The sequence below is a fragment of the Carcharodon carcharias genome, chromosome 21, assembly GCF_017639515.1.
Source record: "Carcharodon carcharias isolate sCarCar2 chromosome 21, sCarCar2.pri, whole genome shotgun sequence".
In the NCBI taxonomy this organism is placed as follows: domain Eukaryota; kingdom Metazoa; phylum Chordata; class Chondrichthyes; order Lamniformes; family Lamnidae; genus Carcharodon; species Carcharodon carcharias.
The window spans coordinates 34,534,341-34,547,675 of NC_054487.1; the positions used below are offsets into that span (position 1 = coordinate 34,534,341).

The 13,335-nt window shown below is 40.5% G+C and overlaps 1 protein-coding gene across 1 annotated transcript in view; it reads left to right on the top strand.

The window, feature by feature from the left end:
• The window catches only part of phf21b (PHD finger protein 21B), a 249,813-nt gene that overhangs the window by 204,707 nt on the left and 31,771 nt on the right, over positions 1–13,335 (top strand). Inside the window, exon 11 of the mRNA XM_041215898.1 lies at positions 1,188–1,242. Within this exon, the coding sequence (XP_041071832.1) occupies positions 1,188–1,242 (55 nt within the window). The remainder of the gene's footprint in view (positions 1–1,187; positions 1,243–13,335) is intronic.

The window sequence follows — 13,335 nt, forward strand, 5'->3', positions numbered from 1 at the left end:
GATGTAAAAGATTCCATAACAATATTTCAAAGAAGAGTAGGGAGTTATCCCCAGTGTCCTGGCCAATAGTTATCACTCAATCAAGATCACAAAACAGATTACTTGGTCATTATCTGCTGTTTGTGGGAACTTGTGCAAATTAGCAGCCGGATTTCCAGTACATCAGTGACTACCTTCAAAAGTGCTTCATTAGCTGTAAAGCACTTTAAATTTCCGGTGGCCAAGAAAGATGCTATAGAAATGCAAGTGTTTTATTTTTAGGGGATCCTCTTTGGTACTGCAGATCTTGGCTAATTCTGTCCAGATTTGGCAGTTGGGATCATATTAGCATTATAAAGTTCTAATTTCCATTATAAGTGGGCCTAGCACCTGACTCTGGGACTTCTCTGTCTACCCAGTTAGGGGCCCTGATGAAAATGTCCATGTCCATAACAACAGCAACAGTGGTCATTGCCCACTCAGTTTCTGCCAGAAGGAAGGGCTAAAAGATTAGCCACAGATGCCTGATTTGGATGTGAATAGATTATTCAATTCAAAGTTTTGAGTGTGTAACCCAGTATTGATCTCAAATTTCTGCTGTACACTAGTCCTCTTGGACCTCTAGTAGAGATTTTAATAAAATTAATGTTTTTACGAACATAGGCTGCTGAGTGTTTTTATTTAAAAAGTCAAGCTACTTGGAAAACTTGTGATCAGACTGCCCGTTAATACATTGTATATGCCACACAATTGAAGTGTTTAATTACACTTATGCCAAGCAAGCAAAAGTGTCAACTTAGTTCAATTTGTAGCACTCTTACTCTTTGTTTCATGCCCCACACCAGACTTTCAGCAGGTTATATAAGTATGACATTCTTGTGCAGTACTGAATGGTACCTAAGATGTAACTTTATAAAAGGATACCATCTGTTGATTTCAGTGGACAATAAAAGACCCCATGGCAGTATTCAATGGACAGTGGAAGTTTTCCCACTGTTGGCCAGCATTCCTCCCATCAGTCAGCAACACTTTAGAAACAGATCTCATAATTTTAGGGTGCTCTTGGCACAAAATGATTGTTTCTTTTGCATGAGCAAAGCACTTGGAAATATTTTTATGTGGCAACTTGCCATATAAATATATGGGATATTACTTATGAAAGTATTTTGGTCATTTGTTTTAATGAAGTCTTTTTTTTATTCTCCCAGCGTAAACGAATTGCAACAAGCTACCTGAATGGTTCTTTATATATTTCAACAAGAGGTATGTATTTCGAAGTTCATCCAATATGAAGTTCATCTGCAAATGCATGTAAAGTACACATGTACAGCATAAAAGGCATCTATAGGAAAGGTATGAATACTAGTTCTCCAAAATGTACATTTTATTGGGTGGTGGAATTGGAGAGCAGTTTTGCAGGCATGCATTTAATAAAACTTACTGGTACTCTAAATAATAAAGACAGGACTCAAATCATATGTTTACTTAGATCGCTTTTGCTACTAAAAATGTTGCCTTAGTTTGTTGGGAGAAGCAGGTTACTGTATTTTAACCATTGAATCTGCAACACTTGCTTACACTGTCTTAACCTAGTCAAATAAAACTTGAGTCACTGGAATAGCAAGATATTGTGGCTTTACAGGAAGAGAATGGCTGTGAATGCAGGAAGTTCCAAAATGATGTGCAAGACTTGACTGCTCCTGTCTTAACTCATCCTAGTTTTAAATGTTCCTGCATTTTGATGTAGCTTGTCATTTTAACTTTATATTCCAGAATATTATTAGCAGGATATACAAGCAAATGAAAGGGACTTCCTTCTGAGATTCAGCCTAAGGCCCATTGTTGGGCAGAGGAATGGAGCTTTACTCTGCATCTGCTGTGATAGTATCTGAGTTAGGAGTGAGTGCTTAATGCTAATACCGAATGTTCAAAATGCAGAGTTATATCATCTGGCATTGCTCACCTTGATGTGGAAAAAAATTGCAGATTTTTTTTTTAAGATGAATAAACAGGGACCAAAGCACTAGAGATTGGAACGACCATGCTTACATTAAATATGCAGCATAGAAACAGGGCATATGGCCCAACTGATGCATGTTGATGTTTTATGGTCAACATGAGCCTCCTCCCACCTCTCTTCATCTAAACTATCAGCATGTCCTTATATTATTTTCTCCTTCATGCATTTATGTGACTTCCCCTTAAAATCTGTGCTATTCACCTCAACTACTCCTTGTGGTGGCAAATTTCACATTCAACCACTCTGGTAAAGAAATTTCCCTTGAGTTCTCTATTGGATCTATTGACTACTATCTTACACTTATGGCTCCTAGTTTTTGCCTCCTCCAAACTGGACAATATTTCTAGTTTTGCCCCATCAAATCCTTTAAAAATTTTTAAAGACCTCTATCAGCCATCTCTGGAGGTAAGAGCCCCAGCCAGTTCGATCTTTCCTGATAAGGTATAACTTTCCCCTCACCAGTGCTCTAAATCCTTTTAATAATATGGAGATCAGAACTGTGCACAGCATCCCCAAGTGTGGTTTAACCAAGATTCTATATAAATTTAACATAATTTCTCAATTCTCCAATTCTATAGAAATGAAACCCAGTGCCTTGTTTTCTTTTTTATGGCCTTATCAACCTTCACCACTGTATATATTTCCTGTAAATATGTATAGGAGGCGAAGCAATTGCAGACTTTGCACTGAAACAAGACCTGTTAGCCACGGTTTGAAAGCAGCTGTGCATTCATTATTGGTCTAAATGGTCAATTATGTTATGAAACTTATGGCCAGGATTTTCCCCTCAGCAATTTGGGGATGGGCCCCGCTTGCCGAGGGGAAAATGATGTGGGATGACGTCGCAAGGAACCCCCGATGTCATGCCGGTCCATTTAAATCTTCAGGAAGGCGGGCGGACAGCGAATTCAGCTTTCCACTCACCGACCTGTCAATGGCCAATTATGGCCATTGACAGGCTAATTAACCTTGTTAAAAAGACCCTGCCCATCTAAGCTTAAGGCTCCAGATTATTCATGGAAGTTCATCCACTAGTGTGATGAAGTTTCATGTCTTTTTTTTAAATTTAATATACTTTGTGTTTCTTATTAACATGTCCCATCTTGTGTGATATTGTCACATGAGGGGGACATGTTAATAATATTAATATTTCTCTATTTTTTGACTTTTCTTACCTATCAGTAAACTCCCTGAGACAGCACTTTGCCTCAGGGAGCAGTGCGCTTTCTCGCGCGCATGTGCGAAAGAGCGCACTTTGACAGATGGGGAATCCCTCCACCCCCCACACCTGTCGGGAAGGCCACTGTGTGGGCCTTAATTGGCCCGCCCACTCAAAATGGCAGCCGGCCCCGTTTCAGCGGCGGAGTTCAGCTGCCCACCTGCCGCCGAGCCAGTGGGGCCCGCCCACCATCCGAGGGCAAACTTCTGCCCTATCTTTCTTGGAGAGAGAAATACTGATGGAGCAACAAGCCTCAAAGCAGATAAATGGAAAGGACGGAAGACCAATTTTCCATTCATGTACTTCATGCCCTTTACATGTCCTATTCTTGAGCAACTCCATTTCGACACTAAGATGGTTTGAAGTTGTAACTACAGCACTAAAGTGAATATTCTTTCTGCCCCCTGCACTACCACACATCAGACCATCAAGAGGATCAGAAATAAAAAGTGTCCATAGAGGCAGAAAATTTAATGTTTTCGGCGAAAATAAATACTTTCACAATTTTTTTTTAACAGCTCAATCTTGAATGGCTTTGTTTGTGCTTGAGATCTGGGTTACACCTGCAAAGTTTCTTACCCTGAGATGAACTACATAATGTGGCACTGAAATTGCATTAGACCTGAACATGTATGGGTGACAGGTCCCCTTCTCTAAAGGACCTTAGACCTTTCATGATTTTGAACACTAAACAGAATAGATGGAAACAAATTGTTCCCATTGACAGAAGAATTGAGACCCAGAGGACATAGATTTAAGGCAAAAGAATCAAAGGCAACATGAGAAAAAACTTTTTTACACAGTGAGTGTTTAGGATCTGGAATGCACTGTTTGGGAGGGTGGTGGAGACATTCAGTTGTGACTGTCAAAAGGGAATTAGATAAACACCTGAAGAGAGAAAATTTGCAGGGTTACCACGAAAGGGCAGGGCAGTGGGGCTGGCTAAATTGATCTTGCAGAGGGCCAGCATGGACTCAAAGGGCTGAGTGGCCTCCTATGATGTAACTATTTTATGATTCTATTGTGGATTTTAAGACGATCTGTATTTTTCATGATTGTTTTCTGGTGCCAGCCTGCGCATTACCAGATTTTCAAATTCAGTTTTACAGCTTGCTTTAGCAGGATTTGATCTTGCACTTTGGTTTGCTAGTCCAGTACCATAAGCAACTAGTACTCACTTTTGAACAATCACACTCCCCTTGGATTTTCCTTCCCATCTTAGGTACTCGCTGTTGTGATATTGCTTTCATGGAAAATGCAAATAATGAGTGCGTATCATCATTGTAGGAAGTGATGTCATGCACCATGTGACACAACAAAAGGGGTTGTGATGATTTCCTTGTAAGATGTGCACATAGAACTCTCCAGTAACTTGTATATAGTATTGTGAGAGTCTTCAGAAAAAACCAACCCAAAGTACTTGTTAACATTCAACAGTGTGATTGGTAAGCTTGTGTGAAGAACAGAGTAGCATAGCATAGTGGCAGCTGTGTATTTTTGAAGACCATGTTGCAGAAGTAAAGTTGAAATTCAACAGTGAAGATTGGAATTGTGGTGATTTGCTTCAGTGCAGAGTTCATAGAGTGGAGCCAGCCTGAAGATCGGGAGAAGCCAGAAAAAAGATATTGGGACAATACAAGTGGTCTACTACAAAAGCAGATGCAATACAGTGAGATACCGAGGGGCAGAAGCACCCTTAGAGATCGGTGCTTGAAAAAACAGTGAGTAACTGATTAGGAGGATAACTGGATGGGTAGTCAGTAATAATATTAAGTTGGTTTGGAATCAAGCTGACAGGTTGCAAAGCCATTGGATTTTGTGATACGGCTTCTGGCGAAAACCGCTCCATGGGCAGGGCAAAAAGTATGCGATACAGGCTACAGAACCACAGTGAAACATAGCCCATGGCTGGGCATGGCAAAGCATCAAGCTGCAGGCACAGCAGCTCTGCAGTACTGTTTATTATTTCTGTTGAAGGAAACCCAATTCACAATAAACCAGAAAAACCCTTGAGAAGCAATCAGACAATGACTATCACATTTCCCATCATACCCTGGAAGGCCATGTGTCCTTTCCGAGTTTAAGCTTTTTCACCAGAGAATGGAAGGCTTTTTGGATTTATCAGTTGCTGAACCTGACAGGCAGTGAAGATCAAAGTAGCCATTGGAAATGAGGGACGCTATCAAATTAATTACATCAGAGCCATCTGACGATGATCAAACAGATCAGGTGAAACTCTGGAACACACTGGACTATTAACTCTGCTTAAAGGCGAATATCAGGCTCCACCATTTAGAGATAGTGGCATTCAGACAACAGCCTAAGATGTTAATTGATCCTTGCAAGCCATTGATGTCATAAGGACAGAGATTGTGATTTCTCTGAAGCCAAGTTGTCAGAGAGAATCATGGAACCCGTCATTGCTTCAACAGCAATTGAAGCCTTCCAAAGAGACCTATTAGAAGTAGAGGGCGTGATATTGACATTGTGTTGCAAGACAGTAGGAAGTATGAAACCATTGTTGCAGGAAAATAACGTTTGCAAGCATTTAGTGTGCTACATCTATTAGCAAAGTGGCCAAGATGCCAAAATAGAATAAATCCAGTGGGCAATGTGGTCCCCTACACGAGCATTTGAATTGTCCGGCATTTCAAGACACTGCAAGGCTTGTGGCTTGAAAGGGCACTGGGCGAGTCAGTGCAGGAAATTTGGCTATAATAGTGTGATCAAAGGCTAGAATAAGCTATTGTGATATAAAATGTGTGCGCAGCATACTGGCAGCAGCAACAATGAGTGTGCCAGAAATCAATGTAAGCACAAACACATGCATGCAGTTGGCAATGGGACAGACCAGATGGAAGATGCCAAGGAAAATGCCTTTCAACTTGAAAGCAAGCAGGCTTTCCACATCAAGTCAGTCTTAGACTTAGATGAGGTACCCAGATAGATTCCATGCTGCGGGACGTTTCAAAGGTGATTCTGTTTTGCATTGAAGAGAAGATGCAACTCCTTCAATTGACTCACCTAGGTGGTTCAATGTGCACTCAGGAAAAGCTGAAGGCTGAGCTGGATGATATGGCACTATTTGTCTTGTGGAAACACCAAACTGACAAGTGTAGCTCTATTACTTGTACCATCTTTCTTCAGTATATAATTTGGGTGTGTTTGGACCCAAGATGTTTGAATCGTGTGCATAAGAGGTGTCCATATAAAATTTCGACATTGGAAGAATTAAACTCAAGATTCGTTGGAACAAAGCTTTTCTCCAGATTAGTTGTGAAATGTCCATGCATTTATCAGAAGGATCGCAAAAACATTTTAGAACACTACTTGGAAGGTATTGTTTCCAGAGATTATCATGTAGCTTATTGGTAAGTCAAAATAGGCGAACCATTTTGGGATATTCAGTGGAGCATAACCATGTAGCAGCCTCTCCACATTATCCTATATCCAGTGGTCTTGCCAAGAGATGGTTCACATGATTAAATAGCTTATGGTAAAGTGCAGGGAAGCACAACAAGATTTCCAAGTTGCTATGTCGCATTTATGGGCAAAAATGTTAGACATGGGATTACCATCACCAGCAGAAGTCATGTTCGGGAGGCAGATCAGAATAACATTTCAAGTCATCTGTCCAGGCTTGCCATCAGTACAGGAAAGACTATTGGAGAAGCAGAAGAAGATGAAATCTACACATGATCAGCATGCAGGTGTGGAATTGCCTAAGTAACATGCGGGGCAAAAGGTTCAATTTATTCATCCAGCAGAAGAAACATGGTTTCCTGCAGAGGTATCTAAGGTTTGCAATAAGTCAGGATCATATAGTGTCACAACATCCAACGGAGCAATGTTGAGGAGGAACAGGTGTCAGCTAAGGGAATTATCCAACTGCATCTTATCCAATACGCTGATAACGTTGAGAACGTATTGGTGGGTGAGGTCTGAGAGTTAAGTTGTGGAGGACCACTGAGAAGACAACCAACACAGTGATATTGACATATATATTGACAAGTCAAGCGCACAGTAGTGATGATTCTTAAACTTAAAAAGAGTTTTACTATTACGAGGTCTGGACGTATTAGTAAACCATCAATACATTTTAGGGACTCTTTAATGATGAGTGGAGATCTAATCATTATGGAAATAATGTTCACAGCAATTCTGTTATGTTTTGTTGATTTATTATTATGTAAAGTTCCACTTGAGGACAAAGGAGGATGTTGTGATATTGCTTTAATGGAATTATAAATTGTGACTGCATCATCACTGCAGTCGATGATGTTATACAGCAAGTGACATGGTAGTAGCAGTTGTGCTGATGCCCTAATAATGATGATCTTGATGTCATTAGCAGAGCATGTAACTTGTATATAGTATTGTGAATCTTCAATAAAAAGAACCCCAAAGTATTTGTTGCCATTCATTGGTGTGATTGGTAAGTTTGTGTGGAGAACCCAGGAACACACTTGCCCTTAATGTATAATTTGTGTGTTTTATATAGTCATAATTTTTTTGCATATTTATGTTAATTGAGCAGCAAGCGAGTGACATGATGGTCCCTTATACCAGCCAATTAATCCAGCTGTATTGTAGTGGAATGTATGTTGGAACATAGTGTTTTCAGAAAATAACTGCTTTCTTTGCTGAACATCAGAGAAGATTGTGTATTAAGTCTCCAGTCATTTTAATGATGGGATTAAAACTTGGAGTCACTCTGATAGCTGATATGAAACCTGACTTACAGGTACACGTACAACTGGAAATGTCTGCATAACTAAAACATTCTAATATTCACCTTTTTTATGTGATTTGAGTCTGTGAGGTTTGTCATGTCAGTATCCATTATTTATGTTTTATTAACAGTTGCTAGTTCCTTCTGAGGAAGGGCTTGAAACCACTTTCTCAAGTTATATAGTAGAAGGAAAATAGAATAGAGATGGGGGAAATATACTTCCATGTTCACCTACATCATCATGTTTTTGAATACTACTCCATAACATCTTCCAATAGCAGCCAAAGTTTGGATATTGGAATTTTGGCCCAATGTAGGACATTCTTAATTAGATCTATCTGTATCTTTTTAAAAATAAACAGTTTGGAAAGAGGGAATATGATACTACAATGTAGTTTGTGTTTCTATATTTACCCTGTTGTGTGAAAGTTGAGAGGAGTTTCCAAAGTATATGTTTGTCCTGCCCATCTATGATACAGCATTTTTTCCCATTAACTATAGGTTACTTTTGCAATAACGGTTTTGTAGCTACCTGCCCATCCAACCTCTTCACTGTTCATAGAAACATAGGAGCAGGAGTAGGCCATTGATCCCATCAAGCCTGCTCCATCATTCAACTAGATTATATACCTCAATGCCATTTTCCCGCACTATCCCCATATCCCTTGATGTCATTAGTATCTGGAAATCTATTGAACATAAGCAATGATGCCCCAGAGCCCTCTCGGGTAGGGAATTCCAAGGATTCACTGCCTTCTGAGTGAAGAAATTCCTCCTCATTTCAGTCCTAAATGGCTTGCTCCTTATTCTGAGATGTGTACCTTGGTTCTAGATCCCCCAGCCAGGGGAAACATCCTTTCTGCATCTACCCTGTTTAGCCCCTTAAGAATGTTTAAGTTTCAACAAGATTACCTCTCATTCTTCTAAACTCTACTGAATACTGGCCCAGTCTCCTCAATCTCTCCCCATAGGACAGTTTTGTCATCCCAGGAATTTGTCACTGCTGCACTCCTTCTGCTGCACTCCCTCTATTGCAGTGGCAGCTGCCACTCAACCCCTTGGTTTGCTCTGATCATTTGAGCTTTGGATGGTATATATTTTATGTTTCTGATTAATAACTACATAGCGTTAACAACCCTTTGCTATACTTTACAGAAAGTACATGAATGACCTGAGTGACTTTCTCCAATTTTGCCTTTCTATATGTTTTGCAATACCATCTTATTCTTTTGGCTTCTCCCATTTTACTTGGAGTCGCCACAATGCTTGTTGATCATCCTTCTCAATTTCCTCCCATCAGTCACCCTTTCCAACCCTGCTGAGTTTAATTATCTTGCTACTGCATCTTTCCATCCGGTCTTAGTCCTTCTTCCTGGCAGTCCCATCTCCCACCGCTTGCCTCACCACATTTCTGCTCTCTCTCCGCAACGGATGACCATGCTATTTCAATTTTTTCTTGGCTATTTCTTCTATGCTCCGACAATCTTCACTGATCCCTTGATGTGCTGGTTCCTGATCTTGTCCTTTCTCATTACTCCACAGGTCCATCTTAGCATCTGCTTCTCATTAGCATCCAGTCATTGTTCCTCTCTTCTTGATGTTGCCCAGCTTTCTGCACTATATAGCAAGGCCAGTCTCACAACTGTCTTGTAGGTTCTTTCTTTCAGCAATACTTGTCTCTCACATGACACTCCAATGCACTTCTTCCAAATACTCCAACCAGAACTAATCCGTTGCTTAGTTTCCATTTACATAGTACCATCTTCTGCTACTACCGACCCCAGGTGCTAAAAACCATTCACTTTCTTTGAATCTTTAAACCTTCACTTTGATCCTCTTCCCTAGTAAACCCATAAATTGGTTCTTTGTTCTACTGATTTTCATATCCCTGTCTTCCAGTGCATTTTCCCAGTTCTCCAGACACTCCAGATAAAGTGTCAGTGGAAGAACGTTTAGGGGACAGTGATCATTGTATCATAAGGTTTAGGCTGACTATGGAAAAGAGCAAAGAACAATTCCAGAGTAAAAGTAATTAACTAGAGGAAACCCAACTTCAATGGGGTAAGAACGGATCTGGGCCGAACAAACTGGAGTCAGGCTAGCAGGCGAAAGGGTATCTGAACCTTCAAAGAAAAGAGAGTTCAGACCATCATTCCCTCGAAAGGGAAAGGTAGGGCCAACAAATGCAGAGCTCTTTGAAAGACAAAAGGGATAGAAATTAAGATTGGGAAGTAAAAGTGTGCTTCTGACAGATGTCAGGTAGAAAATACAATTGAAAACCAGGCTGAATATAGAAGGTTCAGAGGAGAGGTGAAAAAGCAAATAAGATAAGCAAAGAGGGATAGAAAAAAAGACTTGCAGCTAACATAAAAGGAAATCCTAAAGTCCTCTACAGACACAAAAGTACATATATAGTACAAAGGAGATAAACTAGGAGCAGGGCTGATTAGGGACCAAAAAGGGGATTTATGAATGGAGGTAGATGGATAGCTGAGGTATTAAATGAATACTTTGCATCTGCCTTTAAGAAGGAGGAAGATGTTACCCAGGCCATGGTGAAAAGGAGGTAATTCAGAATTGAAAAGGATTTAAATTGATAAGGAGGAGGTATTGAATAGGTTGTCTGCAATTAAAGTTGATAAGGCTCTAGGACCAGATACTGAGGGGAGTGAGAGTGGAAATTGCGGAGGTACTGGCCGTAATTTTTTAGTTTTTGTTATTAGACTCGGGGTGGTGCTAGAGGACTGGAGAATTGCAATGTCACACCCTTGTTCAAAAAAGGGGGTAAAGATAAAATCCAGCAACTACAGGCCCGTCAGTTTAACTTTGGTGCTGGGGAAACTTCTAAAATCAATAATTAGGGACAAAATTAATAATCACATAGAACAATGCTGGTTAATTAAGGAAAGCTAGCATGGATTTCTTAAGCAAAAATCACATTTAACTGACTAGCTGCAGTTTTTTGAAAAGGTAACAGAGAGGGTTGATGAGGGTAATGCTGTTGATGTGGTGTTCGTGGACAAGGCATTTGATGCAGTGCCACACAACAGATTTGTGAGCAAAGTTTTAGCTCATGGAATAAAAGGAAAAGTAGCAACATGGAACTGAAATTGGCTGAGTAGCAGGAAACGGTGGTTAAAGGATCTTTTTTGTGCTGGAGGAAAGTTTGTAGCGGAGTTCCCCAGGTGTCAGTGTTAGGATCCTTGTTTTTCCTGATATATATTGACCTAGACCCTGATATACAAGGCACAATTTCAAAATTTGAGGATGACATGAAACTTGCAAGCATTGTGAACTGTGAGGAAGATCGTGTAGAACTTCAAAAGGACATTGACAGGTTGGTGGAAAGGGTGGATAGATGGCAGATGAAATTCAATGTGGAGAAATGTAGTGATTCATTTTGCTAGGCAGAACATGGAAAGATAATATAAAATAAAGAGTACAACACTAAAGGGGTTCCAGGGACAGAAGGACCTTTGTGTATATGTGCATAAGTCATTGAAGGTGGCAGGACAGGTTGAGAGAGTGGTTAATAAAGCATACAATATCCTAGGTTTTATTAATATAGCGCCATAGAGTACAAGACCAAGGAGGTTATGTTGAACTTGTATAGGACACTGATTTGGCCTCAGTTGCAGTATTGTGTTCAGTTCTGGGTGCCACACTTTAGGAAGAATGTGAAGGCATTGGAGCAAGTGCTGGAATGATTCATGAGAATGGTTCCAGGGATGAGAAACTTCAGGTCTGAAGACAGTTAAGACTGCTTTCCTTGGAGAAGAGAAGGCTGAGAGGAGATTTGATAGAAGCATTCAAAATCATGAGGGGTCTGAACAGAGTAGATAGGGAGAAACTGTCCCAACTTGTGAAAGGATCAAGAACGAAAGGGCACAGATTTAAAGTACTTTACAAAAGAAGAAAATAAACACTCGCTGTGTGAAAAAGTTAAGGTCTGGAAAGCAATGCCTGTGAGTGTGGTGGAGGCAAGTTAAATTCAGGTATTCAAAATGAAATTAGACTGTTATTTGAAGAGGAAGAATGTGCAGGATTATGGGGAGAAGGCACGAGAACGGCACAAAGTGAATTGCTCATTTGGAGAGTGGGTACAGACACGATGAACCGAATGGCCTCCTGCACCGTAATGATTCTGAGATATTCAATCATGTCCTTTTCATCCCCAACCATGGCTCAATGTCATCTGTAAACATCATTGACCATACCACCTGCTGCCTTACTTGCTCAATTAGAACATCCATGACAGTCAGGGAGAGGAAGGGACTCAGTGCTAATCCTTGGTGTATCCCAACTTTGGCTTTGAAACTCTTATTCTTCCGCACACTGCCTCTTACTCTTGTCTGGCACTCCTTGCACATGTCCTGTAATAGTCAACGTACTTCTCAGGTACTGCATGAATTCTAGTACATCTCCCGACTTCCTCCCGAGGCACCTGATCTTAAACCTTCTCCAGATGGATGAAAACAATCTTTCCGATATTTCTCCATCACTTGTCTCAAAACAAAAATGGCATCAGGGGTGCTGTTTCTGGGCATGGATCAAACTGACCTTCGTGGATTTCCACCATTTTTCTCAGTCTCTGGTCCGTGACGCTCCTGCATATCTTGAAAGTATGTGGTAAGAATTTAATTGCTCAGTAGTTTTGCAATTTTGAATGTCCCCATTTCTTTTAGAATATTGTTACCAAAATGACTGGGAGGAGCGTGCTACCAATTGTTCAAAATGGTGACAACCATTGAGCTGCATTGTGCTTTTAGTCCAAACACCTCGATGATGAGGCAGACCCGCGCAAGAGAAGGAAAGAAAAGGAAGTAAATCCTGCACCCTTGATCCTGCTACCTCGTGGGATGTCTTGTCCCATAGGCCCAAAGATCTGTGGGTCAAGAATCGGCCCATTCAATCACATGAAGACCCATGGCAGAAACTTACGACCCTGTCATCCTTGAATCGAGAAACAACAAACAATCACAGTACCAAAATGGTATGCCTCCATGCTCTTGGGATTTTCTCTCCTATCAAAACACAATTGAATAGCTTGTTCAGGACCTGGACCCCATATATTCACCTAGGCACGTCCATACTTCCAGTGTTATCTCATCTGGTCCTACTGCTTTGCTGCTTTTCATTCCTTTCAATGTTGCCCTGATTTCTTCCAAATTAATGCTAGTTGTCCTTCTTCTTTGATTTGCACCTATCACTTCTGTCTTTTTTCTTGGGTTTTATTCATTCATAAGCCAGTTAAAGTATTGGCTCCACCTCTCCTTGATTTCATCCTCTTTCACTAAGGTTACTCCACCAGCATCCTTGATTTTATATATATATTTCCCATATCTTTTATAAACCTACCTCTAGTATTTGCTACCCTAAAGATAT